At 38.0% G+C, this 26,993-nt stretch overlaps 1 protein-coding gene and 1 long non-coding RNA gene across 3 annotated transcripts; both read left to right on the plus strand.

Moving 5' to 3' along the window:
- Positions 1–1,423: 1,423 nt before the first annotated feature.
- LOC130243998 (uncharacterized) lies at positions 1,424–13,302 on the plus strand. Its single transcript, XR_008839183.1, has 4 exons — positions 1,424–1,648; positions 2,393–2,522; positions 13,070–13,158; positions 13,261–13,302. It is a non-coding gene; the product is annotated as an uncharacterized LOC130243998 (long non-coding RNA).
- Positions 13,303–13,882: 580 nt separating this feature from the next.
- On the plus strand, positions 13,883–19,234 carry LOC130243599 (receptor tyrosine-protein kinase let-23). Of its 2 annotated transcripts, XM_056475828.1 has the most exons (4): positions 13,883–14,182; positions 14,306–14,561; positions 14,665–14,787; positions 18,064–19,234. In XM_056475828.1, the coding sequence occupies exons 2-4, from the start codon at positions 14,501–14,503 to the stop codon at positions 18,165–18,167; spliced, it is 288 nt and encodes a 95-aa protein (XP_056331803.1). In that variant the 5' UTR covers positions 13,883–14,182; positions 14,306–14,500; the 3' UTR covers positions 18,168–19,234. The 2 variants fall into 2 exon arrangements, with proteins under 2 accessions (XP_056331803.1, XP_056331801.1); XM_056475826.1 differs by having other exon boundaries at positions 13,883–14,561.
- The last annotated feature ends 7,759 nt before the right edge of the window (positions 19,235–26,993 follow it).

A 26,993-nucleotide genomic window follows, 5' to 3' on the forward strand; every position in this document is an offset into this window, starting at 1 on the left:
AACCGTTAGAACGCGTTCTGCTGTTGCCAAGCAACGCGTCGTCTTCCGCGAAGGTGACCTTTACCCTTTAAAGCAGCGCGTATGATGTTTGATACACCAGTTTATAAGATCTGTAAAATATCACCCTGATTATTCTTTTGCTCGAAACCCTGTTATATATAGTTTGATTGTATACTTGTATTTTGCCCTCTTGTAAATTTTCATGACACTGTAGGCAGTGGAAGGGCTTTTTATGACCTTTTCAAAATGGCCGTTCTCATTGAATTTCAAGCTGATTTCAAGTTGTTGCAGTAAAAGTTTTCTTGATTGAAACGAAGCATAATTACTTAATACTTACTGCTTATTTTTTATGTTATAAATAAATTGTGTTGAAAATAAATCAAATTTGACACAACAGGTATAAATGGTGAATTATTCATTCCCGAACAGTCAGATTTGTGTAATGTAATCTATATCATACCTACTACAATGCAAACACACAGTATTTGGGTAAAAAAATCTTATTAGTGACTGAAATGGCATCTTAAAATTACACTGCGGATACTTTTACAATAATTCCTAACCGGAAAACTATATTGATCAATTTATGTGTATTTTAGGTGTCAAAAAGAATAGAGGAGGAAATTAGCAAAATAAAGTGTCTTGAAAACATCATCAACATATTAATGGATGGCAATTAAAGTGCCATAGAGCGGTTAGAGGAAGATGAGGAGGATTTTTTGGCCTATTTTTTATTTGTCAGGTCTCACAGTGCTTTCTGTATTAGGGGCTCTTACTTTGTAATTACGAATAAACCGGACCCGAAAATCCCGTTACTTTGGGGCTTTCCTTTGTTATTTGTATCGTTATTTTTTATATTTCATTGTCAGACAGTGTGTGGCTGTGATATATAATGACAAAATGTGTTCGCGGTATTGGTATTGGTCTATGTCTTTGGTGCTGTTTATGGGCGACTAAAAGAAAAGTTAACGTTGGCTAGAAAGACCGGGTGCCTTGACTTAGCTCGCATGACCGCAGGAAGGAAAGCACCATCTCGGTTGCTCAAAAATGTTGTTGTTTATTAGTATTTGTTTAGTAATTGTTACATAAACTGAATATATATATATATATATATATATATATATATATATATATATATATATATATATATATATAGAATCAACAGGAAAATCAACAGGAGTCTGGTGCTAACATGAGGAAAAAAGCACAAGATGAATTTTATGCGTCCCTTTCAGGTACAGTAACTTATGTCTATAAAACCATTTTATTTTTGTTGTTCAAGTAAATTCATTCATTCATTAATTTTCTTTTCAGCTTCATCCCTTTGTTAATCTGGGGTCGCCACAGTGGGATGAACCACCAACTTATCCAGCATATGTTTTAGGCAGCAGATGCTCTTCCAGCTGCAACCCATCACAGGGAAACATCTACTACACACAATCATTCACACTCATATACTATGGACAATTTAGCCTACCCAATTCACCTGTACCACATGTGTTCAGACTGTGGGGGAAACCAGAGCATCCGGAGGAAACCCATGCAGAAACATCAACTGACCCAGATGAAGCTCGAACCAGCAACCTTCTTGCTGTGAGGCGAACGTGCTACCCACTGCGCCACCGTGCAGCCCCGTTCAAGTAAATTAGTGAGGCTAATTAATATTTACCTTCGCCACAGTTCCACCAAATATGCCTTTTTACATTTGTTTTCTTGCTTTGCAGCTATGTGTTTTGAACTATGATAGGACGTTTTATGGCTTTCCGTAATAAACCAAGCCGTTAATATTAATAACTTGTGCAATATTTGATCATTCTGCACCAGCTACACAAACATGTGCTGCAGTTATTTCACTGTATGTATTATTTATTATAATTCAGTGCAGTTATTGTATTTTATTGTGTCGTCTATTTCTATATTTCTTATTGCTGCTGTTCTCTCTGAGAGTTTATTTCACTGTTCCACTACAACGACAGTCACTTTAGTCTTTACATTCGTAGATTGGTGTGTTTTTAATAGGCCAGTTATTCAGTTTTGTACATTACTATATGAAATAACAAAACTGACTAACATTCTGTGATTTCTGAGAGCTCAATAGTATAAAACGAGTCAAATTACTAAGCTACAGACCATAAACCATTTTTAAACCATTTTTATGTTCACATTTGTCTGAATGGTAACAATAACTGTTTGTTTAAAAGTACACTTATTTCTTAAAGAAAAAAAAAAATCTGCTTCATACTGACAGCAAGGGTCAGTTTTTGTTACTATAGATTATAGTGCAAGTTAAATCCACATTTTGATTAAAGTTTAGAAACATTATGATTATCCCGCTGTCTTAATAGTGTGTCATGAGGTATTTCTTAAATGACCAATTTCTCCTGCATTGTAGACGGAGGTTCAATGCTGAAATTTGTCACAAAAGAAGTTGAGGTGTCCTGATCCAGCACTGCTCCAGAGACACCAGCAGCTGCACAGCTACAGACACAGGATGCAGCACTGAGGACCGTCCATCTCTACAGGTACAGAGAGAGTTTATTCCTTACCTTTTGCAAATGTTTGAAATTGGGGATGTTTCTGCAGAAGACATGTCAGTGTTGATTTTGATGTCAACTATTATTATATAATGTAAAGATTTTATTGTTTAAGTTTAATTCTCATTGTTTATATGCATATTTATATGTTTAAAATAATAAATATATATTTAAATATACAGTTGAAGTCAGAATTAATCGCCCCCCTTTGATTTTTTTTTTTGTTCTTTTTTAAATATTTCCCAAATGATGTTGAACAGATTCAGGAAATGTTCACAGTATGTCTGATAATTCATGGCAAAGAGAAAATAAATCAGTTATTAGAGATGAGTTATTAAAACTATTATGATTAGTAATGTGTTGAAGAAATCTGCTCTCTGTTAAACAGAAATTGGGGAAAAAATAAACGGGGGCTAATAATTCAGGGGGTCCAAATAATTCTGACCTCAACTGTATATGTTTGTGTGTTGTTTTCCATCTGTGGGAGCACCAAGTAAAATTCCGCTTAGGGCACCCTTTTGGCCAGCAGCGGCCCTGAAGTTACCCCTCAACTGTACAACTTCTATACAGTGATAATCCAGACGCCACTAATGTCAGTAGGCCTACATGCCAGTGATCATGTGACATGTGCCAGTAGGTGTCAGTATAAGCTCATGTTATAAGCACATTAATGTTATAAGTTTCACTTTACTTTAATGTTTAAAAATGATCAGGCAAATGACACCTATTCTCATATATGCATGTATGTTATGTATTTAGAACATGCATTATAATATTACTTTATTTTAATATAACTTTATAAAGCATATTATTTACAAGACCTTAAAATGAAAATAAATCAATGAATTAATTAACAAACTCAGAGAAGTCCATATTGTAGCCAACAAAGGAACCGCCACGATGCTATAATATACAACACAACAGATCAGCATGTCACAGTAAGTTCATTTATTTATTTTCAGTGGTGTTCAACAAGACAATACATCATGGTATACAATACAACATAGGAAAAATGACAGACTTTCTTCCCACTATCTCCTCAAAATAAAATAAAATGTATGAATTATAAACAAAAATATCCTCTGAGAGAAAAAAATAATAATAAATAAAAAATAAAAGAAAAAATAAAAGAAATTCTTTAAAAAAATAATAAATGAGCAAGTTTGCAATAAAAGAGCAAACTTTTGTTTTTAAAGTTCACATTAAGGAGTCAATATTTCCTCTTTCCAATTAATTACTGTGTATTATTAGATCTGATATCAACTGAACAGGGTAAGCCTTTGATATAGTCTAAATCAGGGTTCCAGGTCTTGTAAAAAGGCTTGAGAGATCCTGCAAGTAAACATCTTAAAGGGCACCTATGGTGAAAAATCTACTTTTCAAGCTGTTTGGACAGACATATGTGCATGTATGGTGTATAGACCGTCATATTGGGGTGATATAAACACACCCAGTCCTTTTTCTTTCAATTTAACAACATAAAAACGCTGGACCAATTGGAGCGGTTTTCAGACCGACAACCGGCAACTTGACGTAGGAGTGCGGTCCCCCCGCCCACCAAAATGATTGACAGCTGCGCGTATTAACATGTCCCGGTAGTCACGTGTATAATCATATCAACAAGTAAGGACGTGCGCAAAGCAGCCGGGAATAAAAGGTGTTCAGTTCGCTAGGATCATCAATCATCATCAAACGTGATCAAGAGTGAGTTTCACATGTTTAAAATGTTTTAAAACAGAGCATGTGTGTAATGAAGTACAGCGATTTAGCTTAGCTTTACTTCATCAGCACAGCCGCGTGTCAGAACAATTATAAAGGAAGACGCTTCAGTCCCAGTTTGTGGACGTTAAATCAGGTTTATTTTGTACATTAACATAACAGATATTCATACAGCAGTGGAGATTAACCTGTCCTGACACATTTGCGTGTAAAAAGAGTGCAAAGCTAAACCGGCGCTCTGTCTGTCTGTGTGTGTGCGGGTGTGTATCTCTGTGTGTGTGTGTGTGTGCGCGTGAACTTTGTGTGACTCATCGATTCAACTGCACAACAAATACTGATTGGTAAAGTTCTCACTGTTGTATTTCTCAGAAACGCTACGTGAGATCTGCTTCCTTTATGTCTGTCTGTTGTCTGACGCAGCCGAGGGAGGAGATTAAGGCACGCAGAAAGGCACGTAGAAAAGGTGGGTGGGGAGGACTAGCCTTAAAGGCGCAGTATGACAAAACAGCCCCCTAGTGAAAAAATGTATCAAATAGAATCTTGCAAAAGGTATAATGAAAAATGTGATGGGTGTTTTGAGCTGAAACTTTACAGACACATTCTGGAGGCGCAAAACACTTATATTAAATCTGAAAAAGGGCTAACAGTCAAGTCAAGATGCAACAGTCAAGTCAACTCTCTCTGAAATACCAAAAAGGGCTGTCAAGGGGTCTAGATTTATGTTCATAGATTTATTAGCAGGAGACTGCTTACAACGATGATAGACATCTCTTCTATCAGGGGAAATTTGGCTAATTTGGCATTTGTTAAATGAACTCTATGGAGCACCTTACATTGCATTAGGCCATGTCTGATGCATGTAGAGGAGGAGTGGACCGTCTTTAAAATATCCACCCATTATTCTTCCACGATATCAACACAAAGGTAATTTTTCCCAAGATTCTTTGAGAGAAACTATAGGATTTTCATTTAGTGTACTTAATAAACTATAAATTGCTGATATTAAATGTTTCTGTCCAATATCTAAACCGAAAAAATAGTCAAGATGGTGTTCAGGAGGGCGGTTAGGAAAGTGGGGAAACAATTTCTGAAGCAAGTGTCTGACCTGAATGAAACAAAACAAATGACTGTTGGGGAGATCGTATTTAGTAAATAGAAATTAAACAGATGCGAATACCCCGTCTTCATATAAATCCTTTACCTCATTGAGTCCATAAGCTGCCCAAATGCGAAAAGTGTTATCAAAGTGTTATCAAAACAAGATGGCGACAAATGAATTGAATGAATTGTTCAAAATAGGTGTATGGATAGATGTTTTATGCAAGCCGTAATGCTTTCTGAATTGAACCCAAATTTGAATAGTGTTAATGACTACCAAGTTATATGAAATTCCGCTGATAATTAATGGAAGCTGGGAGCTGATAAGAGAGTGCAGAGTGCCCTTTGTTGACACTATCTCTGAGTGAACCCAGGGGGCACAGTTGTCAGCTTGAGGAGGATTCTTCCAGTAGAGAATCTTATTAATATTACAAGCCCAGTAATATTGTTGGAAGTTAGGAAGCGCAAGTCCTACTTTGCATTTAGGAAGTTGGAGAACTGATTTCTTAAGGCATGCAGGCTTGTTGCCCCAGATAAATAAACGTAAAATACATCCAAATTAGTAAAAAAAGATTTAATAATGAAAATTAGAACATGTTGAAAAAGATAAAGACATTAAGGTAGAATAACCATTTTTACTAAATTAATATGGAAGTGATGAGCATTTAGAAAACTGTGATTTGATTTTATCAACCACTAGTTGGAAATCATTAATAAATAAGTTATTGAATGAGTTGGTGAAGAAAATGCCAAGGTACTTGAACCCACTTGTAGCTATTCTAAAAGGAAAGTGTGAATATGAGATCTTACTCGCTTCAGAGTTGACCAAAAATAGTTCACTTTTCTGTACATTTATTTTATAACCTGAGAGATGACTGAATTTATCTAGAATGTCCAAAATCATTGGTAGGGAGGTGACTGGATTAGAAATGTAAAGTAACAGATCGTCAGCATAGAATAAGACTAAGCCATATCGTGATATTCCCTCAAAACCATTATGGCTACGCAGCCATGTAGCTAGAGCAGGGGTGTCCAAACTTTTTGGGCCGAGGGTCAGATGCAAAAAAAAAAAAAAAAAAAAAAAAGAAACTGTTGTCCTGGGCCAAATTTTACATACACCACACAGACACGCATATATATATGTGTGTGTGTGTGTGTGTGTGTGTGTGTGTGTGTGTGTGTGTGTGTGTGTGTGTTTGTATATTATGGAATTATTTTATTTCGTAGTCCAACTGTGTTTCTAGAAAGACTTCTGTTTTTAAAATCTTGAATCTTCTCTGAGTAAATTACAGATGCAGCACTCATCAGACACTCTTTTATAAATTGTCCTTTAGTGAAGGGTTTCACGTGCTGTGCGATTAGCTGAGCTACCTCATAACTAGCCAGCGCTGAATTTTGTTGTTGAGCAGATAGCGCAGCTGCTAATTGTTTTACTTTATGATCTCGTTCTGCACCAGTGTAAGAGCTGAAGGCCTGATGTTGTTTCATAATGTCTTTTAATATTATATTCCTTCATTACTGCAACTGATTCCTGACAAATGAAACAGACACAATGAAACAGGTCCTGCTGACCTCTGTGAAGAAATATTCTCTGCCCCAACGTGACTGAAATTTCCTGCACTTACTGTTGATTTTCCTTTTTCTTGGTTGTGCCATGGCTTGCCAATATCGTGATTATCAATAGGTCTTTTTCACAGCGGAACTGAATACCGGAAGCGCCCTCTGAAGCAATGTTTCGCTTTTTCCGGTTTCGCTAGCAGTCGCAGAAACATGACAGCCTCAGGACATCGGATGACATTTTCACTGTCGACTTTACCGTAATTTGGACATGAACAGGTTGTTTGCTTGGTTAATGTGTAAAACTGACGTAGCCTAAATAAATCAGCATTTAAAAGGAATTAGAGCAGAAAATGTGTCTTACACAAAGCGTTTGCAACGTTAGGTTACAGTAAGGTGCACAGCCAACAGCATAAGATCTGCTAACTCAAGCCATTCGTTAGCAAAAATAACTATTTAACATCCAGCAGGATTAGTTTTATGTTAGTAGTTGTCCGTAAGCTGTGCTAACCCCCTCCTTCCTTTGTATTCAGGGTCAGATACGGGCGAGTTGCTATCGGTCAATGCGAAAGAACGAGGAGCCCCATAATGACAGGTTGCTTAACGCTCGTAAGGTTTACTCCAGTCTGGAAACATCATTTAGCTTCAACTCACCGGAAATATAAAGATGATTGTTGTTGTGTTCAGTGTTTGAATACGATTCTATTAAAGTACTTCAGTTTAACACTAATTACTCAATACTAAAGCAGATATCTTCAAAACAGTCCGTCTGTAGCGTATAGGCTGTGTTTCTGAATCTTCAGGGTAAAGTTAGTTCATGTTCCAGTTCAGTTTGTTCATCTGCTTTTTATTAAGTTTTTATTATTTATTTAAAGAACAGCAAATAACATTTTACAACACAAAAATATACATGCCAGGGGGTAATTATAAATCAAATACAAATATACTAAATGTACATATTAAATAAATACATTATAGAGGTCACAGTTTTTTAAAGTGGGTAGGCTTCCTTGATTAAAGAGTCTTTGATGCTGGTAATATACAAGCATAGTTCAGTGATCAATACGTTTGACTTGATTTGGTTGCTTATTAGTAAATTTACATTTATGAATGTACAATTTTGTTAACAATAAAACTAAATTAAATAAAAATAATTTTCCTCTTGATAAGGATAGACAGTAATAATGATCTCCGCTTTGAAGTTCATACTGCACATGAGCATACTCTGGCATGTAACAAAACGAAGGACATTCATTCCGTCTAATTAATTTCACCCATGATTTCCTCTGTCCTGTGTCTTTTCGTGGAAATTGAGGTAAGGATGTCGTTTTTTTTAAGCTGGAGCAGCCGGGAACGCTGCAATAACAGCGACGAGACGACTCTGCCATTCTATCTTACTCTGTTGCATTGGAACCGGATGTTGTGATACGCCGTTTCGCTTACAGGAACCAGGAAGTGTGAAAAAGGCCTATTATGTTTCCTTCAGTTTGTTCGGTTCATTTTACTTCACAACAGGAACTGCTGCCTAATTGAAGGCATGTCAAAGCGACACCCGGTGGTTATTTATTAAGTTACGTTCATTTTTGTATAGCGGGCCAGATTCTATTAATATTAATAAAAAGCCACAAAACTGATTGTAGGCCGCAGATGGCCCGCGGGCCGTAGTTTGGACACCCCTGAGCTAGAGGCTCTATAGCAAGGTTAAAAAGTAAGGTGGAAAGGGGACAGCTCTGTCGTGTCCCACGCTAAAGGAAAAAAAGGGGTGAATTCAAGCCATTAGTGTAAACTGACACAACTGGTGATTAGTAACATGTCACAATAAGTTTGATATCCACTGACATGTATTGTCAAATGACTAAATATTATGTATAGTAGCAATAAATACCAGAAGCAGAACTACGAATAAATTAAATTGAGACTTATCCATCATGGAGTAGTCCTGCATATCCGACAACTTGCAACACAATAAATCATGTTAACAGCCGCATAATGATTAAATATTGTTTTGTGTTGATTAGTGTCTTTAAGCTTCGCCGGGTGTCGATGTCACTGCAGCGAGACATGCATGACAATGAAAACCGGACATGCCACCAGAAGTGTCACTACACTCAGTGGCATGTGCCAGTGGCATCTGTACGTCAGATGTCGTGTCACTTCATGTTACAACTGCTGCTGAGCTTGACTTGAGGTGAAAGTTGATTGGTTGATTGGACCACATGTGCACTGTCCAATGGCATTTTGAACTCGATTTATTTTCAACTTGAGAACAGCAAAAGGAAAAGCAAGTGGCAAATAAAGAGAGAAAAGCACCTGTCAAATCCCTTTTTAAAAAACTATTTAAATTGTGTATTTAAATGATCTATAAATATACGCTTTTATTGTTTGATTAATCAACGTTTTAAAGCGTGAATTAATTAAACATTTATAAAAATTGTCTATTTATTGATTTATACATTTAAACGTTATTTTTTAACGCATTGATTTATTGCTTTATTAAATCTCTTTTAAAACACTATTTAAATATGTCTATTGGGCTGCACGGTGGCGCAGTGGGTAGCACGATAGCCTCACAGCAAGAAGGTCACTGGTTCAAGCCTCGACTAGGTTAGTTGTCATTTATGTGTGGAGTTTGCATGTTCTCCCCATGTTGGTGTGGGTTTCCTCTGGGTGCTCCAGTTTCCCCCACAGTCCAAACACATGTAGTATAGGTGAATTGAGTAAGCTAAAATTGTCCATAGTGTACGAGTGTGTGTGTGAATGAGTGTATATGGATGTTTCCCAGTGATGGGTTGCAGCTGGAAGGGCATACTCTCTAAAACATATTCTGGATAAGTTGGTGGTTCATTCCACTGTGGCGACCCGATTATAAAAGGGACTAAGCCGAAAAGAACATCAATAAATGAATACATCTATTTATTTGTCCATTTAAATTGTGATTGATTTATACATATTTTAATTATTAAATTATTAAATTGATTATTTGATTCTTCAAATGATTCTAGAAAATAGCAGGAATTTCATTTTTAACTGCAAAATGTCTAACTTTACATTTGAAGAATTCCCAAGTGTTTTTATAATCTTCATTTCAATTATCAAAGAAGTCTTTGCTAAGATTAATTGTTCATTCATTCATTTTCTTTTCAGCTTAGTCCCTTTATTAATCCGGGGTCGCCACAATGGAATGAACCGCCAACTTATCCAGCACATGTTTTACGCAGCGGATTCACTTCCAGCTGCAACCCATCACTGGGAAACCCATACACACTCATTGGCACACACTCATACTCTATGGACAATTGGGCTTACCCAGTTTACCTGTACCGCATGTCTTTGGACTTGAGGGGGAAACCCACGCCAACACTGGGAGAACATGCAAACTCCACACAGAAATGCCAACTGACCCAGCCGAGGCTCGAACCAGCGATCTTCCTGCTATGAGGCAACAGCACTACCTACTGCGCCACTCCAAGATTAATTATACTATCATGAATTTTTTTGTCTTTTGTCGAGTTATTAAATTTCCAGTAGCCTCTTAGTCTTTGATTATTATAAATGAATGATAGACGGGCATTACGCTGTGAAATATTATTGATGTAATTAAGGATGGATGAAGAAATAAATCCATCCAAGACCTAAAAGACAGAGTTTTATTTGACCATGTAAAATTTGTTGGAAGGGTTAAAGGTCCGCCGCCATGCATCAGTCAGGGAGAGATCTGGGCAAAGGGGGAAAATTAAATCATTATTCACCACACCATCAATTCTAGAGGGGTTTCTCTATCCTTACAGTCATTTGCACAATCAGTAAAATATCCTACTATAATAAAATAAGCATCGACATTAACAACAAAAAACATAAAAAAAGATTTTTTTAATGAAAAATAAATTATGGCTGTTGCAAACTATTTATTTGAGTTGAGTTTAACCAAATTATATTTAGTAACTCACAGAAATCAACCATCAGTCCATTTTAGACATGTTCTGGGATGAAATACTTTTTCTTCACTGTATTTATGTCTTTATTTCAGGGACAGATAATGTACGTTTCTGCTTTCTATTTTAATGTCCTTTAAGATCCATACGAGGAAAAACAAAGAGAGAATATAGCCTTTGATTAGACTTCTTACCTTCTAAGTGTGAAGGGAGAGGTGAATATAACAACCCAAAACTGTGTTTAAGGTGATTCAGTGAATTGGGGAAAACAGATTGGTAAACGGAAAGTAATAATTAAATCTAATCCAGCTCATTCTTGTTAGCTTTACACAGCTTTAGCTTTTTTTGTGCGAATTAAATTAATTATATTTAACACGTAAACGCGATGATAAGTCATCTAGTGTAAACAGTCACTGAACATCGGAGTAGGAGAATTTTTTACATCGATCAGCGCAAAAGTGCTGCGGAAGGATGCCTTCTTGCCCTCCTCGCGTGCCCTCCACAGCTTGTCTCGCGCTGCCCAGTCATCTAGTGACGAGGCTCCGATAGACTCAGTCTGTTTTCAGAAATCTGCACCCCAGGTAATGTCACGAACGCGGCGCAGTATGAGGAGGATTATGACCATCAGCGCGTTTGGGACCCACACGGTGAGCAATATCAACACTGTCCTGAAGAGCATCTGGAACGACCTTTCCTAATTTGTTGATAGCTACATATCGGACATTTTCTCCATGTTTTTGGTAACACCATGTAGCTTTAAACAGCACCTCCACCTGTAGCGCCTACAATCTTGTACACTTGCGTTCAGCGATTAGTTTTCCTCTCTCAGCGCGCCGATCTCTTCTTCACATGACTAAGAGCCTCTCTGTGCTCACTGACATGCAGAAGAAGCTGTCGCGCCGTCGCTGTCAAACTTTTCATTTGTCTGGAGGTCGTTTCTGAGAGCTCAGCTACAACAACCTCGTTTTTAAAGTTCGGACAAGTGTCAAAGCATTGTGATTCCGTATCACATTGGAAATTCGGTTCAGAGCTACAGGCCGATGCAGACTCATCAAATTAATCAGCCGTGTTGGACGCGCCAAAAACACTCATGCCAGGCCTTGCCTGATTAACTTTATTCTTGCCTCGTTTCCCCATGCACAAAGATGTCAAAAGAGTAATATAATGTCCACACGTATTTTATAATGTCATCACCAGTGTTAATCAGTAGGTTAAGATACCACTTCACCTTTTACACCCTGAAGAATAAACGCGAATACCTGTACCTACGGCGCCGCCATCTTGGTCTTTCTCTACGCTACGTCATCTGATGTAATAGAACGCGTTCTGAGCTGCGAATGTCATAATTATCCAGACGCCTGACAGAGCAGACAGACTTTGAGAAGCTCCGCATTTGGACACTCAGACAAGGCGAACGGATTTACAATCAGAGAATTAATTGCAGTAAATTGATTCATATACTTAACAGAAAGTTATCTACTGATAAGAATATGGAACAAAGTATGTTTCATGTTGCTGGTCCTTCGGGACGAAGCAGGCAGAGAATAGGGCCTTCTCCTGGATCTGGTAACTTTACAATTTAATGTATTTTTTGTATAGTCCTGTAGTTTTCGGATTGTATTTATTGTGACGTTTGATGTTTAACCCTTCGTTTGCTGTTGGGTTGTTTTCATCCACTCAGGAGTTCTTTTGAGGCTTAATTTGGCATCAACTTGCTCTGTTTTAGCAAATGGAATGATTTTTGATGACAAATTTTATTTTGACACATATTTTGGGAAAATGTTTTGAAAATTTTCAAAAAAAGTAAAAAAAAATAAAAATAAATCAGGGCAAATTGACACCATTTTCATTATGCTCCCTGTTGCGAAGAGGTAACATTTGTAATTTTTGCTGTTGATTATCAGTTGCAGTACAAAACAAGCTGAGTTAATGGCTTTTATATGGAGTATTGTGTGTGTGTGTGTGTGTGTGTGTGTGTGTGTGTGTGTGTGTGTGTGTGTGTGTGTGTGTGTGTGTGTGTGTGTGTGTGAGGGAGAGACTTTTGCATGCTTACCTTGATGTGTCTGTGAAAATCAAAATAATCCCCTCAGCTCTCAGAACATGGCAAAAACAGCCATAAGCATAATAAAAAGGTAGTCATATTGAACAAGGGTTAAATTACTTTATTCTGTCTGTACTGGCATAACAAGAAACTGTCTCAAATTAACATGTTGTTTTTTTATCTTTCAGTGAAAACAAAGTATGATGTGAGAGAAAAAATAGGAGAGGGATGCTTCGGCGAGGTCTATATCGGTATCAGAAAATGGGACAGAAAACAGGTAAGTCTAATCTCCCTAGTCCAGTTTAGATGACAACAACAAATTGAAGAAATCATGTTTGATTGCTTACTCATGTTTGGTTCGTTTTTTTTTATTCCACAGTTTGCCATCAAGGTGACTGATTATGGAGATAAAAGCGGTGTGGTAAGTCTATAAAGATCATCCGTGATTCATATTTGAAGCTTCACAAATACACTTAATAGATGAGTCTGTTTACAGCTGTGGTAATATGTACAAACTTTATACAAATATCTGTCAATTATTTAGTGATTCACTGCTGTTTTCTGTTTGTTGACGGTTATAATGGGAGTTTTATCTGTGCTCTGCCGAGTTTTGATGCTGAAAATTCAACTCTGCAGTTTAACAGTGACTTTATTAATGGCCTTTATATTTCTATATTTAACAGAAAAAGTACTGGCAGTTTATTTCCAGTAATCATACATATCATAATAAAGAACATGCACAATATTGTTGCATCCAACATGCCATGAATAATTATTATGTCCACTTTTAGCGTGTCTTTAAGAATATTCAGATTGTTGAAGACTTAATAGGCTATTTATTTTCAAACATGAAGATTTTCTCATGTTAATCTGGGCTACGACATTGAAAATTCAGTGACTATTTGTAAGCCTTGTGAAATTTTATTTTTTTACTGTTACATTGGGAAACAGGATTATATGTTGTTGATATGCAGCTAATGTGCACTTTATCTTTAGCCTGGCTATCCTGGAGAGCTACCAAAGGAAGTGGCGATGATGACCATTTTGAGAGATTCCCCCAGCCCGCTGCTCATCAAACTCGAGGAGTGGTTTTTGGTGAAAGAGACGAAATTGCCTAATGGGGTAAGTCTATTTATTCAGCACATTTCATGCACGATGCACTGCAAGAGGATTTGTCTTGTTTCTTATTGTTGTCTTGATTTTGTAACTAAAAAGTCTTAAATCCAGAAGCGTTTCTGGACAAGAACATAACTTTTGTCTTGTTTTCAGAAAAGCACGTGGGTTAATAATATGCCAGTGCGGTAAGCGAAATAAACTCGTTTCTACATTAAAATCTATCCTGAATGTAACTGGAAGCCAGTGTAAAGACTGACCTGAGGACTGCTGTCATGTGCTTGATTTTAATTGACTGCATTTGCTTTCAGGAAGTGCAGAAGACAATAGCGTTGGTGATAGAGCATCCCGGCCCATGCAGAACACTAGCAGATTTCCTGCAGGAGCACCAACACCTGGAGAGGAGAGACGCTCGCACACTGATCCAGCAGATTGTGAAAGCGGCTCAAGCGTGCACGAGGCAGGAAATTTGTCATCATGATATTCATAATCGTAATATCCTGGTCATGGGCCCACCTCTGCACATTAAGCTGATAGATTTTGGATGTGGGATGCACATCTTCCATGGTAAGTCTGATTATTTCAGGAGGAAACAGTAAACTTTCATTAGTCTCTAATAATCAGTTGAATGGGGTTTTTGCTGATCTGTTTGCTCAACTCTTCCTGACAGATCCAGAGAATCACCCACGGCCAGATATAAGGATATCTCCAGAGAGAGCGGAAAAAAGGACGGTGAATCAGCTGGTTGACATCGTGGAGGATATAGCAAGACATTGTTCCAGCATACCTACAGGTAAGAAGATGACTCTAATGGCCTGTTTCCACTGAGTTGTACGGTACAGTGCGGTACGCTTTTATTACCGTTTCCACTGTCAAAAGATGTACCGAACCTAGGGCTGGGCGATTTATTTATTTATTTTTACGATTAATTCGAATTTACGTTTTAAGACGATTTAATTTTATATTAAATCGAGGTATCGCGATTAAAAAAACAAATAAATAAAAATATTAGATGCATTATAATTGCACCAATACGCTTTGGTTCACTCTCTGTATTACTCTGCCTGACCGCCTGTCTGGGTTTCAATCATGGTAGTGACGGACTGAACAGAGACTGGACAGCCTAATTTAACCCAATGCATGAAGTTTTGAGCATGCATCACAGAGCTGGTGCAAATACAACAAATACAAGCATTTAAGTGTCTTAAGTTGTGTATTTTTCTTTTGTTAATACCTTTGCATTTGGTCCACTCTCTCACACTGCTTCAGCGCTGCCTGACGAGGGGATTTACAGTCAGACTAATGCAACAAGTCAAATCCTTCATGACTTTACGCTTTACTAAGTCATGTCTGTGTGGATTGTCAAGACATGTTCCCTTATCAAGTCGATCAACTCGATCTCTCAACATGTATGAAGGATGTAAAAACCTGCCATTTGAAAAACCGCACCGATCTTGGTTTAAACCGCGCTGATCTTAGTTTGGTTTGAACACGAGCAGAGGTGAGCAGCTGTAACAATGAAAAGTAAAAGTACCCGCCCCCAGGACGTCCTGTAGCGGACCTAGTTGAAACCCAGTCAGGCAGCATAATACAGAGAGTGGTGCAAAGCGCATCAAATGATCGGTATTTAAAAGGGAGGAAAAAGAAAAATAGAATAAATATATTATTTTATATTAGACACACATCTGGTGCTATTTGCTCCTGCTATACGTCCACAACTTCACGCATTAGGTTAAATTACAGTTTCCATGTTCAGTCCTTTACTTCCACTGTATCTTTTTAAGAAAATGGCAGCAGCATTACAACCTGTCATTCAATCAGAAGAAGACGAAGTCAAAGCCGAGCTGACAGCCAATCTTTCCTAGGCTCAGCAAAACTTGCAAAAAATACCTCTGTATTCCTGCAACTGCAATATTTACACGCACACATACATATACATGTGTGTGTATGTGTATAATTTTTTATTTTCATTTATTATTTTTTATTTTTTTTCTGCGATGATATTTAACTCGTGAATTTGTTTTACATTTATTTACACCTTGTTGACCAATTTATGTATGGCATGGCCATTAAAAATACAATGTTCCTTAATCAGATGGTTTTTCAAGTTGCTTATAAAGGAAATGTTACTTCAGTCATGCTGTTGTAATGTTTTAAGTTGACTAGTTACACAATAAAAAAAAAATCTAAATCGTAAATTGGTCAAACTTTATAAAAAAACCTAGATTTTTTTAAATTTCTTTTTTTGCCAACCCTGACCGAACCGTACCGTACCACTTTTTCGGCACCCTTTCGAAAGGGTACCAAACACAAGAAAGGGTACCAAAAGGTGGAGCTACTCGCGCAGCTGAATGCTGATTGGTTACAGAGATACGTCACAAGCTCGTGTGGAGCTAGCCAGAATAAAAACAAAGGAACCGCCATGTTTTTATACACAGCCGAGACATTACACTGTAATACTATATGCATATAATAACACGTCATGGATGACCCAAGCTCAAACAAACCTTGTCATAGTCTTGATGTACAGACACAAAGCCAAGGAAAACAAAATCTGCCGTGTCCTGGTGTTGTTTTACGAGGCCATCTAAAAGTGCGAGGGGTTTTTGCTTCCGGGAGCTCGCGATCGCGTCTATATTTGATATAACAAACTTCTTGAGCTGATGATAATAACGTGCACATGATTATTGAAGTATCTTCAACGTCTGATCCTTTCAGAAAGAAAAGGACAAACGCAAGAGTGAAGCGCAAACAAAGGAGAAACCCGACAAAACACAGGAGCAAATAGTTTCAGCAACCTGAATCATGAACAAACTGTCGTGTTTATTATCACCTTCAGGACTATTATGAACTCATAATGACAGAATTACTCTCTCAGAGGCTACATGTGCTGCTGAAGATTACAGATGAGAGGTTTGCACTGACTGTAGGCTATATGTTGCATGTTGATTTTGAACCCAAATAAGGACTAAATGTCTGCTGTGTGTAGTTTATCTGTAATTGGTAACATATCGGAGGCTGTAAAGGGCATCACACACCGGATGCGCCACTCAGCGCCGCGACACAGCGCTCACATGACAGCTGACGGTATTGCACACCAGAGACGCACATTCGCATGCTATTGAAAATGAAACTAATCAGATGGCACTCTGTGGTGCGGCAGAAATATGAACAGAGTCGTGGCTGGGTGCTGCGGACAGCCGCCGACATGCGCGCCGGTGTGTGTACCCTGATAGAAACCTATGTTTAGAATTCTGTAATGCATGACGCTGTGTGGCGCGGCACTTCTGGTGTGCGACTCTCTTAAGGGTCTGTATGTGTTCATATATGTTCATTTATTTATTTATTTTATATAACTGCAGACGTTACAGAAGGCTATTTCACACTGATCTGCAGTTATAATCAACTCGCGTTCATAGAAAGATTAGTAATAAACATTTATACAGTGTTTATGAGTGTAAAGCATCTGTGTTGTGAGAAGTGCAAGACCCTACAGCTTTACTGTGGACATTTCCTCAAGCGAGAATGACGTCGACTGAAACTCTGTCATAGACACACCCACCAAAAGAGTACCCTTACTAGTGGAAATGCAAGCCTGATAAAGGTGACCTGTACTGACCCGTACCATACCAGTCAGTGTAAACAGGCCATAACTAACAGTGTTCAACCCTCCTGTTGACTTACGGGTCAGAAATGACGCAGGCCCCATTTTATATTTTCTTGAAGGCCGAACACATCGGGGGTCATTGGGGTCAAATTTGAGCTGCCAGCTATGAAAGCATTTTTACACAACAAAAACTACTGACTACACACACACACACACACACACTGCGGTTTTATGAATACTGTCTTGCTAAACACTCTTTACACTCCTGCAGGATTATCATGATAAAATCCCCTTTACTGTAGTCAGAGTTGAGTGTTGTCTACTGAGTGAATACTACTGTAATACTGCACACTAATGAGGGAAAACCCAAACATTCATAGAGTGTGTGTGTGTGTGTGATGTTCCCACACATGTCAGTTGTGTGTCCACGATTAACCAACCTTCTCTCTTAAATTGTTACAGAATTCATGGCATTTATGGGTACCTGCTGGTCCCCTTTTAATGCTGAAGGAGAGATCCAGCGTACAGTGGAGGAGATTCTGGATCAGCCGTGGCTAAGAGACTAATGAAAATAAAGACAATTCATGAACATGTGGAGTTTATGCTTTCCACCCTGACACAGGACCTGTTTTAGAGGAGATTATAGAGCACAAGTGGTTCAGCATGAAGTAGACCCCATCAGCAGCAGGAAACAGGTTTTCAGACTTCCATTTATGTCAAATTGTTGTCGTGGGCCGGTTTTAAGGCTTTTTCTCTTTAACAGAGATAGGATAGGATGGTGTAGATGGCGCTGACGGGGCAGGATTATATGGGCCAATAAGCTAGAAATAAGAGCCTCCTGCCACAGACATATTTGACCCCAGGTGTGGATTTCTCAGATCTGATGAGGATTATTTCTAGTGCTGCTGCTCACACCTTTCTGCTTTCTTCTTCTTTTCACTTGTTCTACAAGCGAGCGCTGGATTTCTGCAGATGAGCTTTAACATAAACAAGTAGTTCAAGTAGTTTAATGGAAACATTTTGAACAGCAGGGTTTGCTAAATAACAGCATTTTAGTAAAGACTGGGGGATTTAGACAGTGTTTATGGGCACAAATGTATTTTAGAGTATGACTTTAATAGATTTGATTGACATTAATAATCTTATTGATAATGTTGTGGAGATCCTGTGCTTGTTTGGAGAAAACTGAAGGTTTGATAGTTAAATGTGTTAGGGTTTAGGGTTAGACATGACGACTTCTCCATCACTGTTGTGTGTTCACTGCACAGATTGTTATTTAAGAGAAATTAATTATTATACACTTCTCTGTCCTCACCTGTGCGCATCAGCCGCCATTAGAGTGACGTCAGCTTCCCTCCTCGCCTGATTGGCTGGAGGAGGTGCTGTCAATCTAGAGCTAATGGACCAATGGGGACGCTTTAGCCGGCCCTCATTTGCATGCAGCTCTGACTGCGACACTCGCAGGAGGAAGTGCAGAATCTGAGAAGCAGAAGCGGAAAACAGCAGAATCTCAGAAATCAATGGAAGTCTGAATTCCTGATGATTTTATTTGGTCACTGACCACATGTGTGCTGCTCTTCCTATCATTTCTGTGAAATTGAGAGCGGCCTACGAACCCCATGGAGTGTGTTGAAGCTGTTTTCTGCTGATCAAACTGTAAACTATTGTCTTCAATAAAGTGTATCTCTGACTCCTGGTCTTTGTCTTTGTTCATCACACCGGCTCCTTGCATTAACATAACTGAAATCAGTCAGCGTAGTGATACAGGACTGTAATGCACTCAAAACATGCCTGAACTACTTTATCTGTGTGTTTATCTGACAATAAGTGTGAACACAAAACAATACACAGAATATCTTTTAGAGTTCAGAAGTGAGTTTAATGGCGTCATTCACAGTTGATACTGACTTCAGACAGTCATCGACAGAAATTTCGTTTCAGTTTTCAAGGCATCATCAGAAAACCTTTCACAATTGTCTTCTGTAACTTTCTACTTTACATTTGATAGTGTTTAGGTGGCTTGTCTGGATCATTATCTTCCCACCACAGGAAACGAAGCACATCTCTTTCCTGAGGTGGGACCTTAACTTGGTAATACATGCTCTCAATATCAGCATTTAAAGCAATGGGATCTGGTCTAAACTTTAGAAGAACAGCTAGCAGCTTGTTAGTAAGGTCTGGGCCCTGGTGAATGCAGTCATTTACTGAAGCACCTTGGTATCGTGCAGCACAGTCACAGACAATCCTAATCTTTCGTGGATGTAGCACTGGATGATGTGGAAGGTACCACACACACACACCTATCATCTCTGTTGATGTCAACAACCTCCGCATAGCCTTTACGCAGAGAGTCACAGATACCATCTATGTACTTTTGTTGCAGATTTGGATCCTTTAACCTCCTTCCCAGAAGGTTCAGCCGATGTTTAGCGAATGCATAGTTGCATGGAAGTCGAGGTGAGTGTTCTTTGAAAGGTATGGGAAGTGTATAATGGCCGTTCTCTTTGACCGCTTGTTTTTTCCACAGCTCCACCACTTGTTAGTCGACTATAGAGATATTGTTTACATGCACTGGATCGTCCAGTTTCCAGAATCTTTCAACAGCTTGTTACAGAGAGTTATCGGCTTGTATGAATTTGGCAGATGTAGTTGTAGAACCATCAGATATTGGTCTCTGAAGCGTCCATCCCAGATCAGTTAAAACTGCATACTAGGGTTGTGACGATTACCGCATCATCGCCATAATGAGACGCCATTTTTAGTTTATTATTTATTTTTGCTCGTAAATCTTCCAGGATTGCAGAATAAACAGAATAAACTAAATAAAAGGCCTGCCCTGAATATTTTCCACTTAAATTACAAATTTAGATTACAAAATGAAAACACTGACTCCTTTCTAATAACCAGCATAGGCTGTTTTTATTTTAGCCTTATTCATTTTAATAAAGTCTACTAACTCAAATCAATCGCTCCTCTGAGAATAAGCATTTTGAATGCTCCGCTGTTATTCCTATATCATAAACCCTTTATCAACATGTTTAATACAAGTCATTATTTCAAAGATTATGACTTGAGAATATGATTTTACCTCAGCGCTGCACTTTTCTCCTCTCTCGCGCGCTGAGTTCAGGTGACGGAGTGTTGTGAAGTAGTTAAACTCTCCTCAGTTTAATGTACAGTGTCAAACTGGCACAGGGATATCAGTATATTAATATAGAGTTTGCTAAAAGGCTGGTCAAATGTAGGTCATTTTTTTACAGGAGCTATAAACAGACGCACATGCTGTGACAGCAGTGATGAGGCAACAATCGCATATATGTTGACTTATTTAAAGTAGGCTGTAGGCAGTGGTGTAAATTAACTAATTACAAATTCTCAGATTACTGTAATTGAGTAGTTTTTCTCAGGAATTGTAATTTACTAAGTAGTTTTAATAATGTGTACTTTTACTTTCCTTTGAGTACATGTTTAGTGCAGCATCTGTACTTTTACTCCACTACTGTCCTTCAATCTGCAGTCACTACTTTATTTATTCTTGTCTATGGGGATTAGACAAATCAGTCCTGTAATTCCTGTCCAATCAAATCACACATAGAAGGTAAATCACATCAACATGAACTACCTCAAGACATGTGCGCTTTATAATTACAGCAAACTGTTTGGAAGTGTTAAAAGTGCCCAAGAAGATGTCCAAAATCTTTACACTCATTGACCCAGACACTGTTTAGATGCATGTCACTGATAAGAAGATGACGGATGTTTACTGTATGATGACTGAAATGGCCTTAAACAGCCAGCAGGCACAAGACCTCATCATAATGTCAGATTGATGTTGTACCCTAACATCATGGGGACGTTGTATTTTGTTTGGAAATGAAAATCGAGTTGAAGTCAGAACTCAACATCAGGCCGATGTCAATGTCCAACCTAAAACCAACCAAATATCAACGTCTAATGATGTTACAGCTTGACGTTGTGTGAACGTTACCACTATGACGTCTATCAGACGTTGGATTTTGGTTGCCATACCAGATGAATAAATGTCAGTATTTGACGTCAATATGACGTTGGTTTTAGATGTTGGGTCGACGTTGAATTGGTCAATTTCTAACAACCTAAAATCGACCAAAATCAACATCTTTTGACGTCATTATTGGACATCAAAATAATGTACTTAGATGATGAATTTTGGTCACCTGACGTGACAACCTAAATCTAACCTAATATTAACGTCTTATGTCATTGTGTGCCTGCTGGACAATAACTAGATGCACTACAGAATGTTACGTTTACACACATCCACAAATTTTTGTCCAGTATGATTTTTTCAGTACTCTTTCCCCCACTGGCTATAGGCTATAGCATATAATAATGTTGTATAAAGAAGTTTATAGAAAATGTAGCCACTATATCACAGGGGTTTGTGTAGCAGCAATTACAATGGAGCATTAATTAAATCCTTCTTTTCACGTGGAGCTACACAAACACTACACAGTTGTGTAGCAGATCGGGACGCACAAAAATGTACACTTCATATATTTTTGTTGGAAGAAAAATATTTTTGGAAATAATTTCCTTTTGTACAATTTGTATCTTAGTTTTTGTGGGTCAGTTATCTACAAAATAAACAAGAATAACTAATAAACTTTGAGGTGAAGCGATGTGTCTCAGGGTCTGCTATATGCCGCAGCCAAACACAAACTGGTCTGTTAAATACAATCGTAATATAAATAAAAGTGAAATATTCAGTTTTAATAATGTGTCTTTGTTAACTGTATAATCAAAAATAAAGGAGCAGCCTATATTATCTATACAGCCTATATTTATGACAAACATCCATTGATCAGTCAGTTTCACTTTAGTTTAATTAAAGCGTTTGAACATTTTAATGTTTTAGGCAAAGTAGTTAAAGGTCTGTATAACCAATGATTGAACTTATACACACACACGACCCACCCATAATTAAACATCATGGAGCTGGCTTTTTAGAGCACCTATTAAGGGGGCACTCGAGTAAATTATGATGCAGATTTTTATGCGTTCACTAGAGGGAATAATATGATTAACGTTACTATCAGGCACCTGTAGAGATAGACCTGTATGGTACTTTTTAAAACTAATGGCGGTGAATAAAAGTCAAACCAGTGAGCCGTCTGACAAAACAGAATCAAATCAGCAGGATGCCCTTCTGGATCTTTCACTTTCTTTGAAGACACGACTGACTACGCTTACATGGACATCAGTAATTGTTATTTGCCTTAATCTGAATAAGACAATAATATAATTACGTGAATTACTTTTTGAGTTGCGTCACCAGGCTATTCACATTTCCTGCAGAGTCTTGTGTAATTTTGGGTGTTTCATCTTCAATTTCTCGACTTTAACTGCAGTTCGGCAGTTTAACTTTCACTCATGAACATTTTATTCATGCCCCCATGACAAACTGGGGTATTAGACGTGAATATGAAGGACTGGTGGAAGAGTGTTGCTCTTATTGATACCGCACATCGAATGGAAAGAAAAGAAACTTCCGCATTTCGTGGTGTGTGTGTGTGTGTGTGTGTGTGTGTGTGTGTGTGTGTGTGTGTGTGTGTGTGGATACAGCGAAAAGTCCTACATGATGGTAATAGTTAGATTGCAGTGTTTACTTCAGTAATGTCACTAATATCTGCACTCCACATGTCTTAATTCCATTTCTGTTTAGTTCAGTTATGACTTTAGTCAGATTAAGGTCATCAGAAATCGCTGTTTACATGGTAGACTCTTAATCAGAGTATTGTATTAATCGTATTAAAGTATTGTTGCCCATGTTAACTCACTCAATGTTGGACTCAATCACACCGTCAGGGCTCTGTAAGCAGCATTTTCTGTTTGTATGTACATCAAAAGCAAGTATGCTATGGCTCACGCTTATTGACAGTGGAAGATGATTGAGGGTTAGTCGTGTCAGGAATCTGACCACAGATTAGCATGTTGTCCACACAGAAACAGGCTCAGCCATCACACTGAATCAAATAAGCTGTATATTTATGTTTTAATGTAATTAATTCTACGCACTTTAAACGCAGCAAGTAATATGTGAATGATGTTTGCGCGAGCATTATAACTTTGGCTTGAGGGAGGGGTGCGCGAGTGAAATTGGACAAACTTGGTGGGGCGTGTGTCCTAAAAGTTTGAAAACCCCTGGTATAGAGTGTATCGTGTGTATATTTAAACTCACTTTCTGATACATTAATTTGGCTTTTCTATTTAGCTAAAAAAATTAAAACAGTATATCTATGAATAGGACATTTAATAATGTGGAAGTGTTTACTTCAAACAAAGAGCTTTGAATCACCAAGAGGCGACACTCAATAGAACGCTCCACAGCAGCGCACAGCAACAGCCCCGCGATTCCACCATTTTGGAGTGAAAGCGATCGGCCGTCCTTTGGCTCTTACTGCTGTCGCGATGGCAAGCAGCTGCTTTGTTTTTCATTAATTTAATTTAAAAGCGCGTTAAAGCTGAAATACAACCTGAAAGATGACAATACAACACTTACAATCAAAGACTGGTGATTATCAGCACTTTTAATAGTTCATTTACTGACTTGTTTATTATTTTTTAACCATATTTGTTTTGGGGGTTTTTTAAACCAGGGGTGTCCAAACTCGGTCCTGGAGGCCCGGCGCCCTGCAGATTTTAGCTCCAACTTGCTTCAACACACCTGCAAGGATATTTCTAGAAGGCCTAGTAAGAGCTTAATTAGCTAGCCCAGGTGTTTCTGATTGGCGTTGGAACTAAACTTTGCAGGACACCGGCCCTCCAGGACCGAGTCTGGACATCCCTGTTTTAAACAGTCATTTTTAGGTGAAATTACTTTAATAGTTTAAGCACTGGTATAATACAAATTAATACTGACATGTTAAATTAAATTAACATGACTTTAAACATGTTTTAATAACAGACTGACGTTTTTGTTGCATTATTAGACCTATATGTTATAATAGTATATAAAAAATGTCCAGTGTGGTCTGTTAAAAACAGACTAATAAAGCTTTAAAAAGCCCCTTTGTCCAAAATGATTGAATTCTGACACATAAATTCATCATTTATTTTTTTAATATAATAATTTTTTAGGGGTTTTCACCTTTATTGACAGGACAGTGGAGATTTACAGACGGGAAAGTATAGGGAGCAGAGATAGGGGAAGGATCGGCAAAGGACCTTGTGCCGGGAATCGAACTCGGGTTGCCGCAAGCACCTGGGTGCTATATGTCAACGCACTAACCACTAGGCTATTGGCGCCAACATAAATTCATCATTTTTTTATTCCAGTTGTTGTGGGGTATACTCATTGTTGCATCACTTTAATTTAAGTTATTTTATTAAACTTACTTTTACGTCATAAGTGAAAAAGATATTTTAGATATACCAGATATAGTAAACATAGTCTTGTCAACATTTTGGAAATTGTCTGTTTTCATTGAGATATTATTTAAAATGTTAAAGGGGGTGTACTCATTTATGCTGAGAGCATGCATTATAATGTTTTAACTCATATTTAACTCAATATTTTAATTCATTCTGTCTAGTGTTAGTTATCCGTGCTGTTGTTTTATTGGAAGTTTCCTTTCAAAATGACCGCAGCGTGACACTAACGTCATCTAGTGGCTGTTTTCAAAATAGCAACAGAGTGGCGCCTCTTGGTGATTCTATGCACTTTGCTACAAATGTATTATTTGGCCATGTATATTTCATCCCCCCCTACTGGACGCGTCAGGAACCCCAGGAATCAGCCTGGATCCAAGTCTACAGACGCCCCATATAAACTACAAACGCAGGTAAGATGGTAAACTACAAAGATGGCGGACTCGCGCTCAAGTAGAAAGGCTTCAAGTTCAAAGATGTTTGTACACTGGAAAAATGTTTAAACAACGTTTTCCGCGATATATTTGATCAGGAAACAGCAATGTGAACTTCTAAAAAGACGCGTTTTAATTTCTGAATGCATAATTATCCTGCTGCCGAGAATGACCTGAGGAGATGATTGACAGGACTCGTAACTAGGCAACATAACGGTCCGTTAAAGAGGAATAACGGTAGTTTGTCACAAAGCTTGCGTTACACACTCAAAAATACGGTTTCTTTAAGAAAGTTCAGACTCTTGTGGCGTCGTATAATAATGTTAGGTTTTACCTTATCTGGAACGTGTCTTTCTCTTACTTTACCGTAATAATGGCCACAATCCGCGGTGACGGTAGCTGTTCACAACTCGCGAGATTCTCAATGGCGGTCAATAACGCCTTTGATACTCCAAGAGGACATTTCTGCGATCATTGACTCAACATGTCTCTTCACACAGTTCTCTCGTACACAACGGACAGTGAAATGTCTATTCCTCAAAGCTGCATCACAGATTCCGTTCCTCCACCTTTATCTTCCGGAACTTCCGGTCATCCGTCTCGACAACAGGTAAGCTCTTTTTAATTAAACACAGGGGAGAGGGTGATGATTTATGTCAGAAGAAATTTATTGTTCCACCCTTTGTTTCTAGAAAACCATAGAAGAAATTGGTTATGTGACCACATACTTTTGAAGAGCCCTCCATTTTACCCATCCATCCTCCAAAGAAGAGAGACACTATGGCAAGCCGTTTTGACCTTTAATCTATAACCCACACTAGTATCCATTATGTTTACAAGTACTTGTTTATTTAAATACTAGTATCTTTATTCCATTAAGTACTAGTACTTATTCATTAGATACTAGCGCTTTATAAAAATATACTAGTGCTTATTCATTAGATACTAGCGCTTTATAAAAATATACTAGTACTTATTCATTAGATACTAGCGCTTTATAAAAATATACTAGTACTTATTCATTAGATACTAGCGCTGTATAAAAATATACTAGTGCTTATTCATTAGATACTAGTGCTTTATAAAAATATACTAGTGCTTATTCATTAGATACTAGCGCTTTATAAAAATATACTAGTGCTTATTCATTAGATGCTAGCGCTTTATAAAAATATACTAGTGCTTATTCATTAGATACTAGCGCTTTATAAAAATGTACTAGTGCTTATTCATTAGATAGTAGTTTTTATTTTAATAGGTTCTGGTACTTATATGGAAAGCCGTTTTAACATTTACTCTATAACCCGCACTGATATCTATTTTCTTGTTACTAGTACTTATTTTGGGCTGCAGGGTGGTGGTGGCCTCACTGCAAGAAGATCGCTGGTTCGAGCCTCGGCTGGCTCAGTTGGTGTTTCTGTGTGGAGTTTGCATGTTCTCCCCGTGTTCGTGTGGGTTTCCTCCTGGTGCTCAAGTCCAAAGACATGCGGGTCAGGTGAATTGGGTAAGCTAAATTTTCCATAGTGTATGTGTGTGAATGGGTGTGTA

The sequence above is a fragment of the Danio aesculapii genome, chromosome 16 (assembly GCF_903798145.1).
Source record: "Danio aesculapii chromosome 16, fDanAes4.1, whole genome shotgun sequence".
NCBI classification, from domain to species: Eukaryota; Metazoa; Chordata; class Actinopteri; order Cypriniformes; family Danionidae; genus Danio; species Danio aesculapii.